The following is a 25877-nucleotide window of genomic DNA, read 5'->3' as shown; positions in this document are numbered from 1 at the left end:
GTAGTGCACTAAATGGGGAATGGGGTCTAAAGTAGTGCACTAAATGGGGAATGGGGTCTAAAGTAGTGCACTAAATGGGGAATGGGGGGGCATAATTTGCCCACATATGGACTGTGGTCTAAAGTAGTGCACTAAATGGGGAATGGGGTGGCATAATATGCCCACATATGGACTGTGGTCTAAAGTAGTGCACTAAATGGGGAATGGGGTCTAAAGTAGTGCACTAAATGGGGAATGGGGTCTAAAGTAGTGCACTAAATGGGGAATGGGGGGGGCATAATTTGCATGTTTTTAACTTTAGATAACACTTTACCGTTTTAATTGTGAGCAAGAGTAAATCCCATTCCTTCCATAAGGCATAGTATTGAAACAAATATTTGGTAACACACATATAAACCCTTAAGTGCATTTACACATCGACACATACCCCCCAAAGCAGTAGGTTAAAGAGTACTTAGTAGTAGCCAAAGTTATGGACTATGTCTTTAAAGTGTTGACAGACAGAAACAAAACACACCATATTCATAGATTTATATAAACATTTTATTTTTTATCTTGTATATTTATCTTCTAATAATCTCTATGCACAATAATTCACTATTGAATAGAAGCTGTCGTCATAGTGGTTAAATTAACAAGGTGTAGTTTGAAATGAGCCAAGCTTTATTATTTGCAGTTCAGTGGTTTTTAATTACATTGCAACGGTCATGAATTGAAATTAACATGCTTTAAATGTGATAGCTTACAGCCTCCATGCAAGTCTTAATAATTTTATCAAAGTATTTTTTTATCTTTGATTTATTTGTTTAAATCATCACTGTATGTCTAATAAATCACTGTGTTTATTTTTGAAAAAAACAAACACAATAATTTATCATTTATTTCACTGAGCCTCCTTTTGCCATTGAAATGCCCACACGATCAGGCTGAGCATGTTTATATATTTAGTTAGCCCTGACTGCCAGATAGGATCGTCCAGACTCTAGTCTAGAGCCTACGCCGCTTACCCCTTCAAAGTAGGAGGATACATATGCAAATAAAAGATGACTGGTCATTGGTCAGAATAATCAGATCAGATTGTGATGTCATGCTGTCTGCCGAAAACTCCATCCCACCAGAACAGGCTGAAAATCCAGGTGTTTCTCTCTCTCTCCAAAAAGCGCTTACACTAAAAGGGCATTAATCATCATTTTCACAATTTGTTATTTTGACCTCATAGTGTAGAAATATCAAGTAAGAAAACAGGGAAATCTCATTTTTGACTACAGTGCCCCTTTAGCATTGACATGAGGCCATTGTATCTCTAACAGGCACAAAATACTTTTTTTGCATCACAACCATAAGAGAATCTATGGCCTTAATTCCGTATCAATGTGGTCACTATCTGATTCACAAATCAATTTAAAACGATGCATTGAGTTGTTCTGATCTGCAAGAAAATAGAACCTGCCACAAGTAGCCAAGAAAATTACCCATCATGCATTGTTGCAATAATGACAACAAATAGCATAAATCCAACAATAACTATACCAACCATAGTACCAGGTATATAATTATAAAAGTGCAAACAATGTCAATATTCATATGTTAAAGAAGCAGCGCAGTTAAAATGTTTCTGATGATATTTCCACGAGGTCGAAATAACACAGAATTGTGAGTGAAAATGACGATAATGGCCCTTTTTGTGTAAGAACGGTTTGAAATAAAAAGCCTGTAATTTCAGCCTGCTCAGGTGAGATGTCATTTTGGCCCTCCACATACCGCCATCTGGCGATCTGATACATTTGCAAATATTGACATATTCCCTACTAGTTTTGGTGCTGGCCCCACCCAGAAGCAAGAGAGTACAGCAGTATGGCTGTATTCCATCCGAACAATCATGTCAACTGTCAGAGAAGTTCAGTTGAACCTCCTGCACAGTACACTTTGCATCAGACAGCATTGCAAACCAGGCTAGGATTTCGCAGCAGCTCCATTGAGCATCACGTGGATCTTGGCATCGGCAACAGCAGCAAACATTCACAGAGGTGATTTGGGATGAGTTGGAGTGCAGAGTGAAGGAAAAGCAGCCAACAAGTGCTCAGCATATGTGGGAACTCCTTCAAGACTGTTGGAAAGGCATTCCTGGTGAAACTGGTTGATTCCATATGTGTTATTTCATAGTGTTGATGTCTTCACTATTATTCGACAATGAAGAACATAGTAGAAATAATGAAAAACCCTGTAATGAGGAGTCCAAAGTTTTGACTGGTACTGTATATGATCATATTATATCTGTTATGTTACCCTGTAATGAGTAGGAGTCCAAAGTTTTGACTGGTACTGTATATATGATCATATTATATCTGTTATGTTACCCTGTAATGAGTAGGAGTCCAAAGTTTTGACTGGTACTGTATATGATCATATTATATCTGTTATGTTACCCTGTAATGAGTAGGAGTCCAAAGTTTTGACTGGTACTGTATATGATCATATTATATCTGTTATGTTACCCTGTAATGAGTAGGAGTCCAAAGTTTTGACTGGTACTGTATATGATCATATTATATCTGTTATGTTACCCTGTAATGAGTAGGAGTCCAAAGTTTTGACTGGTACTGTATATGATCATATTATATCTGTTATGTTACCCTGTAATGAGTAGGAGTCCAAAGTTTTGACTGGTACTGTATATGATCATATTATATCTGTTATGTTACCCTGTAATGTAGTATATAGATCATATTATATCTGAGTTCCAAACGTTTTGACTGGTACTGTATATGATCATATTATATCTGTTATGTTACCCTGTAATGAGTAGGAGTCCAAAGTTTTGACTGGTACTGTATATGATCATATTATATCTGTTATGTTACCCTGTAATGAGTAGGAGTCCAAAGTTTTGACTGGTACTGTATATGATCATATTATATCTGTTATGCGAGTGAAAACTTTAGGATTATAAAACGGAACCTTGTCACCTTGCCAACAGGTTGAAAAACCGGTAGCTACACAATTCCCTTCCATTCATGATCCCTGTTCTTATGTGCTAAAGAGTCATCGCTGAGGAAGGCCTGCAGGATGAGGAGGACCATGAGATCATGTACTTTTTGGAGGAAGATGCTTTTGATGAGGAGCTAATTGGTGAAGACCAGGACGACACACACACACAAATGGGCAAGACAAAATATTTAAGTGCCTTTGAATGGGGTATGGTAGTAGGTGTCAGGCGCACCGGTTTGCGTGTCAAGAACTGCACCGCTGCTGGGTTTTTCACGCTCAACAGTTTTACCGTGTGTATCAAGAATGGTCTAGCACCTAAATGTCATCCAACTTGACACAACTGTGGGAAGCATTGGGAGTCAACATGGGCCAGTATCCCTGTGGAACGCTTTCGACACATTGTAGAGTCCATGCCCCAATGAATTGAGGCTGTTCTGAGGGCAAAAGGGGGTGCAACTCAATATTAGGAAGTTGTGCCAGCAAGCATTTGGTCTCCCTTGACAAAAAACATTTATTTGTAATTTTTTTAATTGCCAATTAGTGTCGAGTTGAGCTCAACTGTGGGTAGTCCTGCACATCAACCCAAGGGAGGCCAGTTTGGATTTGGTTTCACACCAATCAAATCACATCAAAAGCAAAACATAATTGTCAGAAAAAAGTGTCTGTTTCTGGTCTGCTTGTGTTGTTGTCTTGCGGTAGGCTAGTTAGCTAAATTGGCCCTTTCCTAAGCAGTGATGGAGATGGGGATTTGGACTTGTGGTTCTGACTTAATTCTCCGTACTGGCCATTGATTATACCGGCGATTCTGATCTAACCATAAATTAATATACTGTGCTACTTGCCTGAGACGATTGAAGTTTAATATGTAGGCTAGATGTAGTCTAGTAGGCTCACGTTAACTAGCTAGCTAACTTAGCTGGTTCATTGTTGCCCATGCCAGGAAGTTAGGCAAGCAAGCACTTTAGCTAGGTAGCCTACGACAACAAAAACTAACATTGTGCACTACTGTATGACAGTAGACATAGACCGTTTTTCTAACATGAAAGAGCAGGATGGAATTGGCGTTCATCTAGTCTACAACTAGGGTTAGTCAACATGTTTTTTAAAACTTGTGATCGCGCACACACACACACACACACACACGGTAACTCTCTGTGGTTCTAAATCAGTAATTGTTTAGTAAAACTGTGAGAAACATTAACTTGCTGGACCATGCTGTAGGTCATGTAAGCGTTTTTAACATGTACTATTTGCTTTGTGGACTTCACCAGACAGATGTTTGCCTCCGGTTTTGTGATTAAACAAACGTATGTGTGGTTGAATGTATCTGTTGTGTCGGCCTTATTGTATATCATGTGGCATATGAACAAATGGGTTACAGAGCAAACAACGCAATTATCACAACATAGGTTGTAATCATTTTGTGTCCGAACGCCCACACAATCTGACTGAGCATTTCAGTGGCCCAAGGAGTCTCAGAGAAATAAACAATATATATACAACAACAACAACAACAACAGAAACACTTATTTATTACACACAGTGATGTAATTGTTATACTGTTAATTTCAGTCTATAATCACTATTCTCTATCTCGTCATTGTAATAACTAGAGAAAATGGACTCAATATCCCTGCAGCCTTTTGTCAAACCAGGTCTTCAGACCCCCCCTGTGGTTGCTGGTTTTCATGCAAACTCATCTCCTTATCCACACAAGGCTTAAATCGAGCTGCTTATTGAATATTGAATTGTATCTGGCATTAAACCCAACTTTTGTCAGGATTTTGTCCTTCAGGAAAGATTTCGTAGATATGTTGGAAGGAAAACCAGCACACACATGGGGGCGTCTCAAAACACCAAGAATACATCACACTTCAAAAATGCTGGTTTAGCCAAAACAGTGTTCTCCCATTTCACCGTTTCAAGTTAAGTGGAGTGCTGATTTTGAACAATAAACAGAAGGACTCCCAACCCATTTTCTATCAGGCAACATGCCACTCATATGATGAATATCTATAAAAAAAACAACATACCATATTAGACTATTGACAAATTCAGCATAAATGCACCGTTTCAAGTTAAGTGGAGTGCTGATTTTGAACAATAGACAGAATAACTCCCAACCCATTTTCTATCAGGCAACATGCCACTCATATGATGAATATCTATTAAAAAAAACACATACCATATTAGACTATTGACAAATTCAGCATAAAGAAAGTAAATGATAGCCTAGTCCCAGACCTGTTTGTGCTCTTGTCTACTCCATTGCGGTCATTGTCAATCCAATGAGTGACAGGGAATTTGGAATGATCGCAAAAAAACAGACTGGCACTCGATCTCAGTCAATGATGCTGTATGGTCTACATTCCTCATGTCATAAATCCCATAGGTTATACATGCACACTAGATATTTCATAATGAATCTCTCGATAAACTCGTAGTAATATATGCTATCTGAAGTGACACCACAGTTCAAGATAAGACATTACGTGTTGCAAAAGAAAAACAATCCTATAACCATACAGAGAACATATTGCACTTCGCCATGAATGAGACGACACATTTCTGACACGACTTCAGATTATATGCATCAATAGGGGCATTTCTACATATTAGGTCAAAATGAGCAAAAGGTCTCAGACAAAAATAAAAATGTTCCATTCGACAATGGATATGGATGAACATTGTTGTCTTATGCTGCTCTTGGGTGAGGTTCCCGAAAGTTTCTTAGCTAAGGCAGCAATCTCGACGTCCCAGTCACGATTGAAAAACAATTGGAAAAATCTGTTTGAGGGCCAATCATCTGTGCCAAATGTGTTATTTATCTGTTTCACAAGTGGCTTAGGTCTGAGTCATAAAGTACCACATTAGCTATATATTATATATATATATAATCCAAGAGGCTACTTCCCAAAAGGTCATTTTCCCGCCACCAGCCAATTAAAATGGATGAAGCTAGTGTCCACTAATCACCTTAGTGATTCCCATTTACAATCATACACCGTACCGCCCGCCGTCTTTCCTCACTATACTAACCCATTTTGATCCACTAGTCTCGCAAGCTGGACTCAAGTCTCTCAGTGGCTCAGGTTACCCGAGACTGAAAGCCTGGCTGAGCGAGACTTAACCCTTAACATGAAACCACCTTGAACATACAAAACCACCCACAGCAACATTCCGCGGTATCCTGTTACAGAAGGCACAACAGGATGCCATCACAGAGAACCTTTTGATAACCAACATCACTTTAGCCTCTCTATTCTTCCATTTGAGCCCACGCTATTAACCATCTCAACATCACCCATATCGCTGAAGCCTCTTCTCAAATGGCCTCATAATCATTATTAGAGTGTCTTGTTTGGGAGGACCCTCCCTGACATTAACCTCTGTAGGACTGAACTACGCCCACCCCTTCTCCGAATGGTCCTTTGCTTAGGTCCTTCCGAAATAACCTGTTATAATACGACAACTGCAAATCGAGGACCTTTTTTCCTTGACTAATGCAGCGTTTTACACAGCATGTCTGCATCATACCACTAGAAACAGGAGAGACACCAAGTCAGTATATAACAATGGGTTATTAAACAGCCCAGTGGTGAGCCCCAAACAGCACACAGACAGATATTTGGTTCCCTCAGAAACAAAATGTTGAGTGACATCGTTATAAAGACGTTAGAGGGAGGGAGGGGACGGATGGGGGCCGTGGGAAATGGATTCTTTGGTAAAGATGAAAGCGTTTTGGTATTCTAGATGGCCAACAGAGTTATGACAGATCTTGTCCTGCCAGGTAAGTTGGAAAATGATATCGGTGAACCCTCTCAATTATATTTTCCCACATACTCTAAATAACAATCAATACTAAATCTAGACAAATCATCATGACACATATCCACAGGAAGCTGCAAGCTATGAAACCCATGTGAACAATACCAATTATACTGCACACAAACATCTGGCCTATAGCAATAAGCATAACATTGTATATACTGTATCTATATTTATTTGATGCATTGTGATGTCAAACCAATACGTCACGTCAAATGGCAGGTTCCTCAAATTTACTGGAAAGAGAAATGACGGAGATTTGAAATGTGATAATCAATCATGAAAAATCTCTCTAAATGTTCATGTAAAAATGCCTTTTACAAGAAAATAGATGCAACCATCCAAAGTCCATTGCGTTAGAACGTTTTGTATTGTGCTCAGCGTCGGTGAGAGGATTGAGAAGAAAAAGACGACTTTACTAGCCTTCACATGAATCTTGTCAAGAGGGTGTCATAAAAATAACTACATGGTTTTTCGTACCATATTGTGAAAGTGCTCGGAAGAAGATGGTGAAGGCAGTGAGTGTACACTTCAATCAATACCAAGATAGGTGACTTGGCTGCCATATCATCTTAAACTATCAATATATCAACTAAATGACATGGTGCCCTTTAGCAATCAACCGATTGCTTTTTCTATTAGCGTTTAGCTGGTCCACAATACCATTTCTCAGCACAGGTCTTGAAGGGCATGACTCCAGTAGGTTTTGAACAGTGGGTGACTTGATTCCTATGGAAGGAACCAAAAGCCAAGACCATAACATAACACGGAGGGGGGGGGTTACTAGCCTGGTCTCATAGCCAACATTTTTGAAACACTGCCATAATGGACCTGCAATAAAGAAACCCCTGCTCAATCCACCAAGATGTCTATTCCAGAATAGAATTTCCACATTTCCAAGACTCTCAATGTTCTACCTGAAATTCACCTTGTCCACACAGATTAACATATATGAATTGGTTTTCATTAAATTGGGACATAAACAAAAAAAGAAAGTATTAGCTTTCTGCAGCACTGTGGCTTATCTGTCTGAAAAAGCCAATAAAATAAGCAATTTTTCTGGCTGGCCGCTAAAATTACTTTTCTCTAATATGCACAGAAATGCATGGACATACACAATGGTAAAAGGTACACAACTGGAGACACATTTTGTGAGACCGGTTAGAATTAAGACGGCAGCACTATGTTGCTAGCAAAATAGTTTTTTTTAAACGATTGCTAACTAGCTGTAAACAATTTTAGCTGGCTAGGTAAGCCTCTTGGCTAACTGTGAGGCAAAACAATTCACTTATTTACTGTTAATTAGCCACTACAAATCTCTTCGCTAGCAAGCGCGGTGGTATCTTTGAAACGACAATGTGCCTCCAGTAATGTTCACTTTTCGATGTTCTACGACATCTCCACTTTCCAAGTGTCTAAGCCAACACACCACAGCTAACTGATTAGACTATAAATACGAATGTGCGTGTGCGCGCACGTTCACGTGTGTGTAGACTGTGTGCGTGTGACTGGAAACTACAGTCATACAGACATCTCATCTGGTAATAGACACATTAGTCTGAGGAGGGGCAGGAACAATGTGCAGTGTTAAGGAATAGGGCTTAGTGGTACAGTACCACAGCTAGTCTCTGCTGTAGCTGACATATCTGGTATAGGGCTAAGGAGCAGACTTAGGGGGTAGGGTTGAGGGTATAGGGTTTTAGTGGTTCTATCCTGACACTGTTTTTGTTTTAATAGACATGCAGATCTGAAGGGGTTAGGAAATGGGTTAGGGTTGAGGCTACAATGTGTTAGTGGTTAGGGTAAGGGTTATGTGGTCGTCTTTGCTCCAGTAGACACACAGGTCTGGGTATGGTTAGTGGTCAGGGTTGAGGATACAAGGCGTTGGTGGCTGGTCTTTGATCTAGTAGACACACAGGTCGGGGAACTTCATCTCGTAGACAGGGACAGACTGGTGTTGAGCGTGGCCCGCAGAGATAGACACCACCCCAGATGGGCTGGGAGGGGGCCTGGGGAAAGAGTGAGAGAAAACCAGGGGGTAGAAAAGAGAGAGAGGGAAGGGAGAGCGAAACGGGAGAAAATACAGGATGGAATAGCAAAGGGAAAAAGAGGGAAGGGACAGAAATAGGAGGGAAGAGAAAAGAGAAAGAGCGAATGGAGAGGGACAAAATGGAGGAATAAGAAGAAAAGGGAGCAGAAAGGAGGGAAGGTTATAGTTCTTACAAACACAATTCAACACCACAGTTTCTATAGTCCGAGAAGAACAGACCAGATGGACAGAAATCAGTTAGGTAAACCTTCAGGGCAGTCTCAAAAGTGATTGGACAACACATTTAATAATTCAATACAAGGTCTCCCTTTTAAAAGATTACTCTGACGTTATAGAAGGGACTTCTCTTGACCTCAATGGTCACTTACCGGATAGTGAGCTCGAAGATTTGTGCCAGTCTGTCATGTAACATATTGGCCTGTTGATAAAGAGTGAAGATGGAGTTCAATATTATTAACGTATATTCATCAAAAAAGGAGTCTCTATACAATTCGATCAGGTGTGATTTCAGTGTTTCAATTAGCAACGCTTTCAGTCTGTGATAAACTTGACTGGACCTGTGTAGCTCACAAAGTCACGATACACTGTAGGTGTGTGTGTGTGTGTGTGTGTGTGTGTGTGTGTGTGTGTGTGTGTGTGTGTGTGTTTTTATTTTACCTTTATTTAACTAGGCAAGTCAGTTAAGAACAAATTCTTATTTTCAATGACGGCCTAGGAACAGTGGGTTAACTGCCTGTTCAGGGGCAGAACGACAGATTTGTACCTTGTCAGCTCTGGGATTTGAACTTGCAACCTTTCAGTTACTAGTCCAACGCTCTAACCACTAGGCTACCCTGCCGCCCGTGCGTGTGCGTGTGCGTGTGTGTGTGTGTGCTCGCGCGCTTGTGTACGTGTTTCATGGATTTTTCTGCCATATAAATCCGGGTTTTTTGGGCTGCCTAAAGGCATCTGCATACATTATGACGACATTTAAGTTTTTGTTTAGGTTTGTGTCAGCTGTTCGAACAAAATAGTTTCTCGAAGCCAAAGTCTACGTCCCCTCATCGGCGACTGGTCAACAGTAGAGATTATTCAATTAAGTGCCTGTCGTCATTCAACGAGAGACGACTTCGTCCTCATGAGAATATTAAAACATCAGAAAAAAAACTAAGAAACCCGCACACTGCGCTTGATAGTATCACTGTTCTTTAATAAGCTTCATGTAATCGACCTCAAGGCCTTCATCAGAGCGTTTTTAATTAGCACCCTTACGTGGCCCCATCCACATCTGTTCCATGCATCAAATGGGGTTGGAGTCGAGGGGAAACGCAGACAGAGGCATCCACTGAGCGAATACCCAGACAGACAGCGACTCCAGCTACCATCGCACACATACTGTTTTTTTTTGTGTGCACAAAAGCAGCACAACAAGTCTCCATGAAAGAAAATAAACGATGTAGGAGAGGCAAGCGGTCGAAGAGGAGACCAGAAACACAGGCTGTGGACACGGAGCTACAGCAGGACGTATCTTCTGTATACCACCCCTACCTTGTCACAACACAACTGATTGGCTCAAACGCATTAAGGAAATTATTTCATCACCCCCATTCCTTTTCCCACGCTTAAACTTAATTTAAGCATGTAGAGTGAGTTTCCTGCAAATTGGATAGTTTATATTCCTTTTCTTTGGTACTATCGTTAACGGATAATCCTGAATGAATTGTGAATAATGATGAGAGAAAGTTCGACGCACAAAATACATTATCATACCTCCCCAAAAATGCTAACCTCCCGTTATTGTAATGGTGAGAGGTTAGCATGTATGATATTTTTGCGTCTGTAACTTTCACACTCGTCATTATTCACGATTCATTCGAGATTATCCGTAATCATGGTATATTAATGTACAAGTATTTAGAAACATATTATATTCTTATTTACAGCAAAAGTGACTCCAAAATGACACTACATTATTTATCATTCATTTCTATCGGGCACAAAATAATCTGAAACACAACCAAAACAAACTGCAAATGCATCCAACAAATTTGTAGAGTAAACAGGCTTGATGTAGTCATTTCGTGCAATGAATATGGGAACAAATTCTGAACTTCATACAACTTTAATACACATACAGTTGAAGTCAGAAGTTTACAAACACTTAGGTTGTTGTCATTAAAACTCGTTTTTCAACCACTCCACAAATTTCGGCTCACAAACTATAGTTTTGGCAAGTCAGTTAGGACATCTACTTTTGTGCATGACACAAGTCATTTTTCCAACAATTGTTTACAGACAGATTATTTCACTTATAATTCACTGTATCACAATTCCAGTGGATCAGAAGTTTACATACAGTAAGTTGACTGTGCCTTTAAACAGCTTGGAAAATTCCAGAAAATGATGTCATGGCTTCAGAAGCTTCTGACAGGCTAATTGACATCATTTGAGTCAATTGGAGGTGTACCTGTGGATATATTTCAAGGCCTACCTTCAAACGCAGTGCCTCTTTGCTTGACACCATGGGAAAATCAAAAGAAATGAGCCAAGACCTCAGAAAAACAATTGTAGACCTCCACAAGTCAGCTTCATCCATGGGAGCAATTCCCAAATGCCTGAAGGTAACACGTTCATCTGTACTAACAAGATAACAAGATTTGAGTCAATTGGAGGTGTACCTGTGGATATATTTCAAAGCCTACCTTCAAACTCAGTGCCTCTTTGCTTGACATCATGGGAAAATCTGAAGAAATCGGCCAAGACCTCAGAAAGAAATTGTAGACTTCCACAAATCTGGTTGTTCCTTGGGAGCAATTTCCAAATGCCTGAAGGTAACACGTTCATCTGTACTAACAAGAGTACGCAAGTATAAACACCATGGGACCACGCAGCCGTCACACCGCTCAGGAAGGAGATGCATCCTGTCCCCTCGAGATTAACGTACTTTGGTGTGAAAAGTGCAAATCAATCCCAGAACAACAACAAAGGACTTTGTGAAGATGTTGGAAGAAACAGGTACAAAAGTATCTATATCCACAGTAAAAATGAGTCCTATATCGACATAACCTGAAAGGCTGCTCAGCAAGGAAGAAGCCACTGCTCCAAAACCGCCATAAAAAAGACAGACTACGGTTTGCAACAGCACATGGGGACAAAGATAGTACTTTTTGGAGAAATGTCCTCTGGTCTGATGAAACAAAAATAGAACGACCATCGTTACGTTTGGAGGAAAAAGGGGGAGGCTTGCAAGCCGAAGAACACCATCCCAACCGTGAAGCACGGGTGTGGCAGCATCATGTTGTGGGGGTGCTTTGCTGCAGGAGGGACTGCTGCACTTCACAAAACAGATGGCATCATGAGGAAAGAAAATTATATGGATATATTGAAGCATCTCAAGACATCAGTTAAAGATTGGTCGCAAATGGGTCTTCCAAATGAACAATGTCCCCAAGCATACTTCCAAAGTTGTGGCAAAATGGCTAAAAGACAACAAAGTCAAGGTACTGGAGTGGCAATCACAACTCCCTGACCTCAATCCTATAGAAAATGTGTGGGCAGAACTGAAAAAGCATGTGCGAGCAAGGAGGCCTACAAACCTGACTCAGTTACACCAGCTCTGTCAGGAGCCAGAATTCACCCAACTTATTGTGGGAAGCTTGTGGAAGGTTATCCAAAACGTTTGACCCAAGTTAAATAATTTACAGGCAATGCTACCAAATACTAATTGAGTGTATGTAAACTTCTGACCCATTGGGAATGTGATGAAATAAGTAAAAGCTGAAATAAATCACTCTCTCTACTATTATTCTGACATTTCACATTCTTAAAATAAAGTGGTGATCCTAACTAACCTAAGACAGGGAATGTTTACTAGGATTAAATGTCAGGAATTGTGAAACTGAGTTTAATTGTATTTCTTAGGTGTGTTTGGCCAAGGTGTATGTAAACTTCCGACTTCAACTGTAAGTGAATTTGTCCCAATACTTTAGCTCCCCTAAAATGGGGGGACTATGTACCAAAATTGCTCTAATTTCTAAACAGTTCACCCGATATGGATGAAAATACCCTCAAATTAAAGCTGACAGTCTACACTTTATCCTTTTGATTATAGAGCCAAAAGAAGAAAAACATTCTTAATTGTCCCAATACTAAAAGCTAGACAGTCAGTGAGAATTTAAAATCCAAAAAGCAATTAATTTAGAGGTATTGGGCAGTAATGTTATTATAGTTGAGTAAAATAACACAGCATTAACCATGACAAAACGCATAGAATCTCAGGCAATATGTATTAAAACTGCAAACGATTCTCTCAGCTCCATGATAGAATTGCAGGAAATTAGCTTTAAAAAAAAAATAAAAAATAAAAAAAGTTTGCACTTTTTATTATAATTTTTCATTGAAGGTATTCAGACCATTTAGTACTTTATTGAAGCACCTTTGGCAGCGACTACAGCCTTGAGTCTTCTTGGGTATGTCACCACAAGCTTTGGGTTTCTCCCATTCTTCTCTGCAGATACTCTCAAGCTCTGTCAGGTTGGATGGACAGCTATTTTCAGATCTCTACAGAGATGTTCGATCCGGTTCAAGTCCAAGATCTGGCTGGGCCACTCAAGGACATACAGAAACTTGTCCTGAAGCTATTCCTGCATTGTCTTGGCTTAGGGTCGTTGCTTAGGGTCGTTGTCCGGTTGGAAGGTGAACCTTCACCCCAGTCTGAGGTCCTGAGCACTCTAGAGCAGAATCTCTCTGTACCTTGCTCCATTCATCTTTCCCTCGATCCTGACTAGTCTCCCAGTCCCTGCTGCTAAAAAAACATCCCCTCAGCATGATGCTATCACCATGCTTCACCGTAGGGATGGTGCCAGGTTTCCTCCAGATGTGATGCTTGGCATTCAGGCAAAATAGTTCAATCATGTTTCTCATGGTCAGAGTCCTTTAGTGACCTTTTAGCAAACTCCAAGCAGGCTGTCATGTGCCTTCCTTCTGGCCACCCAAACATATACACATTAAAATACAAAATACAGTCATGGGAAGCACAAATAAAACATCACGAATCACCAAGACAAATAGTTACATTCCTCCACAAATAAGTCCCCAATCAAAACTTTAAAATTGCCCGAACGGCACCAGAACATCAAGATGAAATGTATTTAATTTTTTTCCAGCAATACGGTGCATTAAAACGAAAAGCAGATTTACCGGTGGAGACCTTACGAACCTCAAGAATGAACAGGTTAGGCAACTCAGGTGTCTATACTTCAACAACAAAGTTAGATAAGATGGAAGCTTATGAAGTAAGGCCTTGTAAACAAAAAGGGAGTAATGTAAAGATCTACGGGTGTGTGTATGTGAAACAAAGAGTAAGCAGTGTGTGTGTGTGTGTGTGTGTGTGTGTGTGTGTGTGTGTGTGTGTGTGTGTGTGTGTGTGTGTGTGTGTGTGTGTGTGTGTGTGTGTGGCAGCACTGTGGTCAACGTAATCTTTGGTTTTACCTTGGACTCGCAGTGGGCGGCAATCTCCTCAAACGGAGCCTTCTGGAACTTCTCCATGACCTGGCGCCTCTTCTCCTTCTCCTGCTCCTCCAACCCTGTGGTGTCTGGAGAGAAGAGGGCCGCTTACAAATGCCATTTTGTCTCCTATCTCAGCTGGTTTTAACCTGGTATTTACAAAAAATAAAATGATCTGGTAACGTCTTTGTAGTTTGACGCATTAAAGGTCCAATGCAGATGTTTTTATTTCAATATCAAATATTTTCTGGTAATAATAATAATAATAATAATGATAATTCAATAATTAAAGTACCTTTTACTGTGATTTATTTTCAACAAAAATACTACAAATCTGGTGATGTCACCAGGCAGGCCAAAATGACAAAAACCGGGCTGAAATTTCAGGCGGCCTTTTCAAAATGAAGTTTTTGACTGCACTGGGCCTTTAAGCTCAGTTGCTCAAAATGGAACATAGTGGTTAATGTGTCAATGCAATCAAATGACACATGGTGAGCAGATGTTATTGCGAGTGTAGCGAAATGCTTGTGCTTTGAGTTCCGACAGCGCAACAATATCTAACATGTAATCTAACAATTCCACAACAACTAACTAATACACACACATCGAAGTAAAAGTATGGAATTTTATTTATTTGACCTTTATTTAACCAGGCAAGTCAGTTAAGAACAAACTCTTATTTTCAATGACGGCCTAGGAACAGTGGGTTAACTGCCTGTTCAGGGGCAGAACGACAGATTTGTACCTTGTCAGCTCGGGGGTTTGAACTTGCAACCTTCCGGTTACTAGTCCAACGCTCTTAACCACTAGGCTACCCTGCCACCCCAAATAAGAATATGAGTATATATACATATAACTATATGAATGCGCAATGACAGAGCGGCAAAGGCAAGATGAAATAGATGGTATAAAATACAAGTATATACATACGAGATGAGATGAGTAATGCAAGATATGTAAACATGAATGCGAAATCATCAGTTTTGTGTTATACGATCATCACTTTATCAAGAAAAGGGTTAGTTGTTGTGGAATTGTTAGATGACATGTTTTGACATTTTGGCCCGCCTGGTCGATTATTAACTATGCTTGCTAAAATGCTGTGTGCTATGATAGACTTTACAAAGACTAATACGGTTGAAGGGGTTCTGCTCATAACTACCAATGGCCTTTTTCAGAGTCTCGAAGGTGATCTCCTCAGCCAGCAGAGACTGCAAAGAAAGAAAGTGGAGTACTTTACTCAACAGAACCCTGGGCATTGAGAAATCTTCCTTGTACTTACTTACACTATATCAGGTGCATATGGTTTTATAATCATTCGAATACCTACAATATATATGGCTTTATCCCATATATTAGAGAAACCAACTTCTCCTGATACCAAGTGAAACCGGATACCCCCATTATCCCCACAATGATCTCAGAAATCACAATCAAAAGACATGACATGTACATTTCGGTGCGATAGATAGCGAAGGTAGGAGCACTGCTCGGGTGTTCAATGTTGTTGGAGTGTTGAAAGTTACATTTGTTTATGTTCAGACATGCAGAAACATAATAGAGGCGCACTCAGAGCTCGTCTCCTTTTCCTTTATTTGACTTGTTAAATGATTTTCACTGCATCAGGAGAGCATGCACATGTCCAGACGTACCTTGTCTGGTAGACTATCGGAAGGGAAATCCACTTGAAGAGAAATGGTGTCAACCAAACTCTTTCTTCTGGTGAGGCGGTCTTCATCTGCATCATAAAACAACTACTTCAGTGGACGTTGGCATACTGCAGTTTGAAGTACACAGTGTAGTGTTGGCCAAGAATAGTACTGTAACACACGTGCCATCTGGCTGACTGTCTTTTTCTGTAACTGCGTCACACACACGATACAAAATGCATTTCAACGTCATTAACGCCTACACCCAAACAAGGGCACTGCGTTCATCCACCTCTGGCCTGCTCGCCTCCCTACCACTGAGGAAGTACAGTTCCCGCTCAGCCCAGTCAAAACTGTTCGCTGCTCTGGCCCCCCAATGGTGGAACAAACTCCCTCACGACGCCAGGACAGCGGAGTCAATCACCACCTTCCGGAGACACCTGAAACCCCACCTCTTCAAGGAATACCTAGGATAGGGTAAGTAATCCTTCTCACCCCCCTAAAAAGATTTAGATGCACTATTGTAAGTGGCTGTTCCACTGGATGTCATAAGGTGTATGCACCAATTTGTAAGTCGCTCTGGATAAGAGCGTCTGCTAAATGACTTAAATGTAAATGTAAATGTAAATGTAAATATCTCTGATGTGCAGAGCCCGTAGTGGAGCAACTCCCGGCTTCACACATATGCACTCCTCTCACCACCAGAGACAGGGGTTTCAACCCCCAACCCTAATCTGTTTCCCCCCCACCTGCATGTCTCAATCAGAATAATACAAAAGGAAGAAAATAAAGGAAACAAATATGTCAGATGAATGGGTTTCTAAATCAAGATTGAATGAAGTACATCTTTGTTATATCTTTGTTATATACCATTAAGTATAGTATTGGGAGACGGTCTGTCAAATTCTTCAATTAAACTGAATCATATACTTGTTGTGGTGCCCGTCCGAGGTAGTAAGTAAGTAAGTAAGTAAGTAAGTAAGTAAGTAAGTAAGTAAGTAAGTAAGTAAGTAAGTAAGTAAGTAAGTAAGTAAGCACTGTCCGAGCCAGACCGTTTGTCTATGTGTAACTCTGTGTTGTTGATTTTGTCGCACTGCTTTACTTAATCTTGGCCAGGTCGCAGTTGTAAATGAGAACTTGTTCTCAACTGGCCTACCTGGTTAAATAAAGGTGAAATAAAATACAGTCTTAAAAAGAAAAGAGAAAAAAAAGAAAAAAAAAAGTGTTCATTTTTGTAGGTAAAAACCTGTGTAAACCAATGTGACCCATACAGCTTGAAACACACTAAACAGGTATGACTAATGAGCTAGCCACTTGTGGAAAGGTGCTAATGAGAGCTCAGTGTGTGTGTCCAGTGTGTGTGTGTGTGTTGTGGATATTGGCATTACCATGTTCACACTGAATACCCTCGACTAAAGCAGTTTGGTACCTAAACACTAACATGGCGACTACCATGGATCTACATGATGGTGTCGAATAGCCAGTGGCGACCCGTCATTCAGGGCAAGCTTTCTTAAGTAAGACAGGCAGGTGTTTCAGCCTATCTCAGTCCTTTCTGTGGTGGTGGGGCAGCCAGTGGAAAATACAGGGCATAGGGGTTGGTAATCTTCTCTAGTTGCGCCGGGATTGGCTCGGTGTTCTGTTACTCATGGGGACACTACCTCACCGCAAAATCTACACAGAGAGCTAGAAAGTTCAAGCCCCTTGGGTGCTGCCATAGATTTACATTAGAAGTGCCCATCCATGAAGGCTCAAGATCATTGCCCACTGATAAAATGACCTCAAATCACGTTACCATAGCTTCGATTGGACTGATCATGTCAACATCCTACTTTCAAAATCGTATCAAGCAGTCTAGGCAAGCGTTGCAAAGCAATCACTATTTTGCTTCCCCTCACTGCTATTTGGTGGAGAGGGTGTGTTCTGGGTTTAAGGGTCTTCTTTCCAAGCTTAAAAGGATAAACATTCACACGCAACACCATGGGCCAGAAAAGGTTGAATAGATGGGCCATGGTGTCAATCCAGCATGACTTCTGCTGCGGTCAAAACAACTGGAAACTCGTAACTGTGAAATCTCAGATTTCAGTGAGCTCAAGACAACTGGGAACTCAGGGGGAAAAAAATAGCGCCGACTGGGAAAATACATCGTTTTACCTTTATTTAACTAGGCAAGTCAGTTAAGAACAAAGTCTTATTTTCAATGACGGCCTAGGAACAGTGGGTTAACTGCCTGTTCAGGGGCAGAACGACAGATTTTTACCTTGTCAGCTCGGGGATTCGATCTTGCAACCGTTCGGTTACTAGTCCAACGCTCTAACCACTTTCTAGATGCGCCGACCTGAAGATCACTGACGTAATGATTCGACCTTGTTTTTTTTTCTAGCACCATAAATTCATGACAAAATTTGCCCACAAGAAGGACCGCTGCGCTACCTTCCTGTTCAAGTGAGCACAGCACAACGGTGAGTCCAACAATGTCTTGGATGCTGCTGCATAAATTGCATAATACGCCAGGGAAATATGTATACTGTAGCTATGAGGTGTAGTAAGCTGTTAGTAGCCCATATAAATCACCTAAAAATGTGGTCCCTTTCCCTCTCATAACTTAGCTTACTAATCTGACTTGTTGGTGCATATGTAGCCTATACCTTGTTTTAGAGAAATGTCATCATAGAATATTGTAAGAGCTTTCATTGTCTGCTTATATGACCCCTTTATTTATCCTACGGTTCTGACTTGGTGTACAGGGAGAATACTGTAAGAACGGCCCAAGTTCTGAATTCTGTCGCTGTACATTTCAAAAGTGCTGAAAAAATAAACTCAGCAAAAGAATAAACTGACCTTTTTCAGGACCCTGTCTTTCAAAGATAATTCATAAAAATCCAAATAACTTCACAGATCTTCATTGTAAAGGGTTTAAACACTGTTTCCCATGCTTGTTCAATGAACCATGAACATGCACCTGTGGAACGGTCGTTAAGACACTAACAGCTTACAGACAGTAGGTATTTAAGGTCACAGTTATGAAAACGTCAGACACTATAAAGAGGCCTTTCTACTGACTCTGAAAAACACCAAAACACACTGCGTGAACGTGCCTAAGGCACGCTGCAAGGAATGCATGAGGACTGCAGATGTGGCCAGGACAAAAAATTGCAATGTCAGTGTTGTGAGATGCCTAAGACAGCGCTACAGGGGGACAGGACAGACAGCTGATCATCCTCGCAGTGGCAGACCACGTGCAACAACACCTGCACATGATCGGTACATCTGAACATCAAACCTGCGGGACAGATACAGGATGGCAACAAAAATTGCCTGAGTTACACCAGGATTGCACAATCCCTCCATCAGTGCTCAGACTGTCCGCAATAGGCTGAGAGAGGCTGGACTGAAGGCTTGTAGGCCTGTTGTAAGGCAGGTCCTCACCAGACATCACTGGGCAACAACGTCGCCTATGGGCACAAACCCACCGTCGCTGGACCAGACAGGACCCTCCAGCATGACAATGCCACTATCCATACTGCTCGTTCTGTGCGTGATTTCCTGCTAGACAGGAATGTCAGTGTTCTGCCATGGCCAGCGAAGAGCCCGGATCTCAATCCCATTTAGCACATCTGGGACCTGTTGGATCGGAGGGTGAGAGCAAGGGCCATTCCCCACAGAAATGTCTGGGAACTTGCAGGTGCTTTGGTGGAAGAGTGGGGTAACATCTCACAGCAAGTACTGGCAAATCTGGTGCAGTCCATGAGGAGGAGATGCAATGCAGTACTTAATGCAGCTGGTGGCCACACTTTATACTGACTGTTACTTTTGATTTTGACCCACCTTTTGTTCAGGTTTTTGTCAGTTATTGTCACGATTGTGTGTAGAGACGCACGAAGGCGCAGCGTACGTAGAGTTCCACATCTTTAGTATCAAGTGAAACTTCGAACAAAAACAAATAAAGGACTGCGTGGTGCACATGCACAAACACAAAATAATATCCCACAAACACAGGTGGGAAAAACAGCTACTTAAATATGATCCCCAATTAGAGTCAACAATTACCAGCTTCCTCTAATTGGGAACCAAACCAAAACACCAACATAGAGAGTTTAAACTAGAACACCCCCTCGTCACACCCTGACCTACTACACCATAGAGAAACAAGAGCTCTCTATGGTCAGGGCGTGACTGGTGTTATGACCATACAAATATATATATATACACATGTTAAATTTGCTGAAAATAAACGCAGTTGACAATGAGAGGACGTTTCTTTTTTTGCTGACTTTATTTGGTTCTTTAGCTAGCTATGACAATCAGTTTATATTGCTAGTACTCTATGGATTGGGATTATGTTGGTTCATTGTTTAGCTAGCATGTCTAAACAAAAGACTCCACTTCGCCAGATGAGTACGTGACCCATCGAGTTAGCCAGGTGTGTCTGACGGTGATTACGGTTATCATTGTATAATAATGACAACATACTTGTATCTGGAAGTTGTCTTTCAGCATCAGTAGAACAAGCCTGACTCTCCTACACCAGTAGTACAAGGAGAATGGTCTAATGCCTCCCATCAAAAAGAGAGCTGGCCAAAGCACAGGTTACACCTGAAGCATGAGGACTTGCAGTGAGTGGTGAACTTCATCAACAACTATGCAGAGGATAATGCAATAGTATTACCAGGACACCACCCAGGACACAAACACTTTGGTGGAAAGCTGCTGCCATCCCATATGACAAAAGCAGCAGTATGGCGTCTCTACAAGGAATCGATAACAACACTTGGTATGTAAAGCACAAACAACACGTTTTGATTATTTAATGGACCTCTAACATGATTGGCACCACTTTTATTGATCTCACATTATTTCTGTATTTTCCAGAGGTGCGTGTTGACGGACTGTGTTCTTCTAGTTTACAAGATGATGTTTCTGTATGCAGTGCTGCTGCTCTGCACATTGTAGGTAAGTGAAACCTACCTGATAATGACGCATCACAAAATGATATTACGTTTCATGTTACATTTTCTTTTCATTAACTTATCTTAATATTATTTTGTGGTTTGCAGGTGTACTATCCTTCTGACCCTATGCAGCCAGGCCCCATCTACTTTTTAACTCCTCGCAAGTGTGCCTTGTTTGGTGTCTGCTGTGAAGGAATACCACAACAAGTCAACTACTTGATTGATGAAGACATGTCATCCAGCAAAGGCAGCAGCGCAGTAATCAACTAAATGCACCATTTCTTCGCCAACTACAGAGTTGGGGAAACACGTGTGGACCTGAATTGTGATAACTGCAGTGGCTCAAACAAGAACAAATTTGTGCTCTGGTATTGTGCCTGGCTGACCATGCACAAGCTCCACCACAGTCTGGAACTTCACTTCCTGATCACCAAACCAAGCTGCTGCGCAACGCTGACATCCTTCCTCCCATAGATGGTCTGCCTGTACAAGCACCACCTGGACTGGACACAGCTAGACAAACGTATGTTTTTTGAGAAGATCAGGACATCACATGCCCTGCCCCAAAGTCAAGGGCAGGACAGAAACAGGCTCTCCGAATACAGATTCCCTTGTTCGTGTGTGGTTCGGACAGACCAGTCATCAGCACTATCTGCAGTGCCTCTATTCAAATGACTCTCTCCTAACACACACACCATACGTTGCTGCTACAATAAAAACATGTTATCCTGCTGCTCAGCCACTTTACCCCTGATTGTAAGCATATAACTAACTACCTCATCTATCACTGATATTGTTCTTGTACATACTGTATATTATTTCATATTGACAGTATCTATTTCTGATATTGCTACTATGCCAGTAACCATTTGGCTGTACCGTTTACACCTTCTGTAGAGACCCACACTACTCACTGTTTCGTACATGACCTCACATGTGAATCCTTAAAGAGATGGGTGGGGCTAAGGCTTAAGAGGGCGTGAACAATGCTGAATGGGTGTAGACAAATGAGACCTTTCCACTAGGTACCAAAACATTCAAAGGCCATTTTCTCAAAAGTGAGTTTACAAATTTGTAAACTTTCAAAGCAGAATTACTTTCCCATTGTTCCTCAAAAATGCAGTGTATGATATACTATTTTGTAGTTTGGAGTCTATACTCTACTATCCAATTAAAAAAAAACACAATTTCAAGTTGTTACAAAAGGCCGATTTGAGCTGGTCGGTCACAAACGTGGAAAAAGTGAAGGGGTGTGAATAACTTCTGAAAGCACTGTACATGTGACAACATACAATAAAAAAATGATAAACAAGTTCAATGCAACTACTGTACTAAGTACTGACAAAGACAAGCAGCTTTCTAAAATATCTAACACATTTTGACATATCTATGCTACACAGCAAATTCTGCAGAGATGACGAGTATCAACATTACTCACAAAACCCTTTACTGCTATACACCTATAAATTGTACTCACCATAACATAAATCCAAATGCAAGTGCCATAGTTACAAACATGAATATCATACAGTTGAAGTATGAATTGAAAGACATATCTAATTGACAAATCATTCAACGATGCTCTAGAATCTACAAGGCTTCTGCTTGGTTTCAAAGCAGCAGTGTATTTGGGGAATGGGCAGTAGGGAACGCCCTTTTTTAGAGGTCAAAGATGAACATGTGAGAATTGGGGCTCTGGTCCGGAGTTGAGGTGAAAGGGTAATCTATAGGTCAACGACCTCCAACCTTGGTGCTATCGATGTGCAATGGGTCAGTTCGCTTTAAATAATACACTCATTTAGCTTCACTTATAAACATACTTGTGTTGAAAAGGTCAGAATCTGGCTCACTTGACAATACACTAAAGAGAAACCCAAATATTCACTGCATTCAATTAGGGTTGTGCCAACATGGACACCAACAGAGACTGTTGCACCATGTTGGGAGAGCAGTGACACAGGTACTATGACTACAGAGGATTGGGCGTCAAACTAAGCTCCTCTACTTGGTCGGGTTACCTTGCGACGTCTGCCTGCACCTGTGGAGGATCTTCCCTACCGTGTATAGGACTGAGTCAAACAATAGGAGTGGGAAGGAAACAAAACAAACAGCTAATTACCATGTTGCTTTCTGTGTCAATTTAAGACTTACTGTACAAGTAAGAAATTAAATGATTTATAGTCAATGTTTATCAAGAGTATAGAAATAACGACACCCTACCAACATGAACAACTGCAATAAATGAAAACATATTTCTGTACATCAGGGGTCTCCAACCTCGTTCCTGGAGAGCTACTGTCGTGTAGGTTTTCGCTCCAACCCTAATCTAGCGTACCTGATTCTAATAATTAGCTTATTGATAACCTGAATCAGGTTAGTTATAACTGGGGTTGGAGAGCCCTGTCCTACATGAACAAATGTGAAAACTATATTGTGATAAATGTGCTTACACCTTACACTTTATAGTTCCAATGCAACCGATTGATCTGATATCCAATGTTTTGGCAGCAAGCTGCTGGATGGATCAAGCTTCTCGGAATAGGAATGGTGAATAGGAATGGTGATCTGGGATGAGGTCCCTCCTGTCCATGTAAATCTTATTCATTGTGATATAAAAGGCAAAACTGAACCTAAACCACCCCATCTGTGTTTTCTCCTATCTACAAAACTTACCTGTCACTTGGGGGACGTAGGGGATTGAGAGACGCTCAGCGTTGTATCCTGGCGCGACCAGGCACTCCGCCAGGTCAACCGTCTGGAAATATAGGTTCCGGTCTTCCTTGTCAAGACAATTTGGAAGCCTGAAAAGGAAGGAAAACCATAGTGAGAGAGCTAATGCTAATGCTAATTCCAGGTAAAGCTCTCTTATTTGCTATGACAAAAACAGAGCCATACTTTTATGTGGTCGTGTGGTAACTTGAGAATAAAATAAAAGAGAGAGCCGCACACTCTAGGAGCTCAGATGCAAAAATGTAATACCAACGTTTCGACAGCCAAGCTGTCTTCATCAGGGTATAATCACAAACACTGCGGGATGACTTGTTTATATAGTGTCAAAAGACACGTGTGTCTGTAATCATGACCAAGAGTGGCCTAATATCATTGGTTAATAATCAAATATTAAAATGTCATACAAAGAACAGCATACAAACAAATGGATAGCATACGATCATAGATTCATTTGACTACACAAGCTTACAAACAATTACAATGGCAAAGTCACAATAATCACAAGAATGGCTTCAGATCAGTCTACGTTGAGACCGAAGGGCGCAAATTAAAGATCCAGGCAGCCTCTCGTTTTAACAAAAATTATCAAGGTCACCCCCTCTCCTAGGGAGGGTGACATGTTCGATGCCAATATAACGCAGAGACGAAATTGAGTGGCCTGCCTCCAAGAAGCGGGCCGCAACTGGATAAGTAAAGTTTTTACACCTAATGGTGCTACAATGCTCTGAGATACGCGCTTTTAGTGGAACACGTAATAACACCTTTGATTGGGATCTATTTCCCCGTTTGTGGGTGTTTGAAGGATCTACATTTATAAGTGCCATTGCATTGAGCACAGCCATTACATTTGTAATTTCCATCCAGTAGGGGAGCAAATAGATGTTGTTCAGGTATATCTTGGGGTGGTAAATCAGAGTTTACCAATTGGTCTCTGAGATTTCTGCCCCGCGAGAATACGACCAAGGGAAGGTCCGAAAACACATTACCGAGACTATCATCGGATTTTAGGATGTGCCAATGTTTGTGAAAAATTCCCTTAATTTGTTCAGAGCACTTTGAACAGCGGGTAGTTAGAACGCAAGAATGCGTCTTTTTGCGAGACTGACCTTGAAAAAGGTCATGTCTCGTTTTGTTTAGAATTTTCTCAATGGCAATATTAATCTGATCATTCTTGTAGCCCCTCTCCTCGAACTTTCTTTGCGTCTCAGCCATATTTCTGTCGAAATCGGACTGTTTTTTTGCAAATTCTTTTGATTCTACAGAATTGGCTGTAGGGGCAAACAATTTTTCAAGGGAAGTGGGTGACAACTATCAGCCCTCAACAAACTTACGATCAGTAGGCTTCCTGTAAAGATCAGTGTATAGAACATTATCTTCACACAAGATCAGAAGATTGCATAGTAACTCTCAGATGCTCAGAACAGGAGTTAATAAAAGCATAAAACGCCTGGAGCTGTTTTGCATCACCCCTCTATAGAACAACAATATCATCAATATACCGTTTCCACATAATGATGTGAGGCAAGAAAACATTTTGGAGAGGATTGAAAATAGAGAAAATAGTTTCTCTATGTAACCCACATACAAATTAGCATAGTTAGGAGCCATGGGGATCCCATAGCAGTACCTTTTGTCTGAATAAAGAAATCATTTAGAAACATGAAGTAGTTGTGTGTGAGTACTATTTCAGCCAATGTTACAATGCATGCACTGGAAGGGAGTTCATTAGGGTCACGTTGCAGAAGAAAATGTTCCATAGTTTCAATACCGCCCTCGTGTGGAATATTAGTGTATAATGACTCAACATCAAAAGTAACTAACAAGGTATTCTCAGGGAGAGGATCAAGAGATTCAATGATAGAGATCATACTGCTGGTGTCCTTTACAAAGGAGGGGAGCTGTTCTGTGAGTGTGGTAACTTGAGGCATAGAGAATGGTTAATGAGTGACACAATGAATGGTAGGCTATATTAAAGACAACCACACACTCTTTGCAAACAGTGCCTTCAGAAAGTATTCATACCCCTCGACTTAATCCACACTTTGTTGTGTTACAGCCTGAATTCTAAATCGTTTTTGTCACCCATCTACACACAATATCCCATAATGACATGTGAAAACATGTTTTTAGAATTTTTTTGCAAATTAATTGAAAATGAAATACAGAACAATCAAATTTACATCGACTACCGTTCAA

General features: G+C 40.8%; 1 protein-coding gene across 3 annotated transcripts in view; it reads right to left on the bottom strand.

The window, feature by feature from the left end:
- Nucleotides 1-2788: 2788 nt before the first annotated feature.
- The window catches only part of efr3a (EFR3 homolog A (S. cerevisiae)), a 237755-nt gene continuing 214666 nt past the window's right edge, over nt 2789-25877 (bottom strand). For all 3 annotated transcript variants that reach the window (XM_052477338.1, XM_052477339.1, XM_052477340.1), the window contains exons 19-24: nt 23625-23752; nt 16003-16088; nt 15513-15561; nt 14336-14439; nt 9235-9284; nt 2789-8825 (exon numbers count right to left, since the gene is read on the bottom strand). In XM_052477338.1, coding sequence (XP_052333298.1) covers nt 8720-8825; nt 9235-9284; nt 14336-14439; nt 15513-15561; nt 16003-16088; nt 23625-23752 — 523 coding nt within the window. In that variant the 3' untranslated portion in view covers nt 2789-8719. The remainder of the gene's footprint in view (nt 8826-9234; nt 9285-14335; nt 14440-15512; nt 15562-16002; nt 16089-23624; nt 23753-25877) is intronic.

The sequence above is a fragment of the Oncorhynchus keta genome, chromosome 23, assembly GCF_023373465.1.
Source record: "Oncorhynchus keta strain PuntledgeMale-10-30-2019 chromosome 23, Oket_V2, whole genome shotgun sequence".
NCBI classification, from domain to species: domain Eukaryota; kingdom Metazoa; phylum Chordata; class Actinopteri; order Salmoniformes; family Salmonidae; genus Oncorhynchus; species Oncorhynchus keta.
Note: the sequence above shows the minus strand (reverse complement) of the source record. Positions and strands in the feature narration are given on the sequence as shown.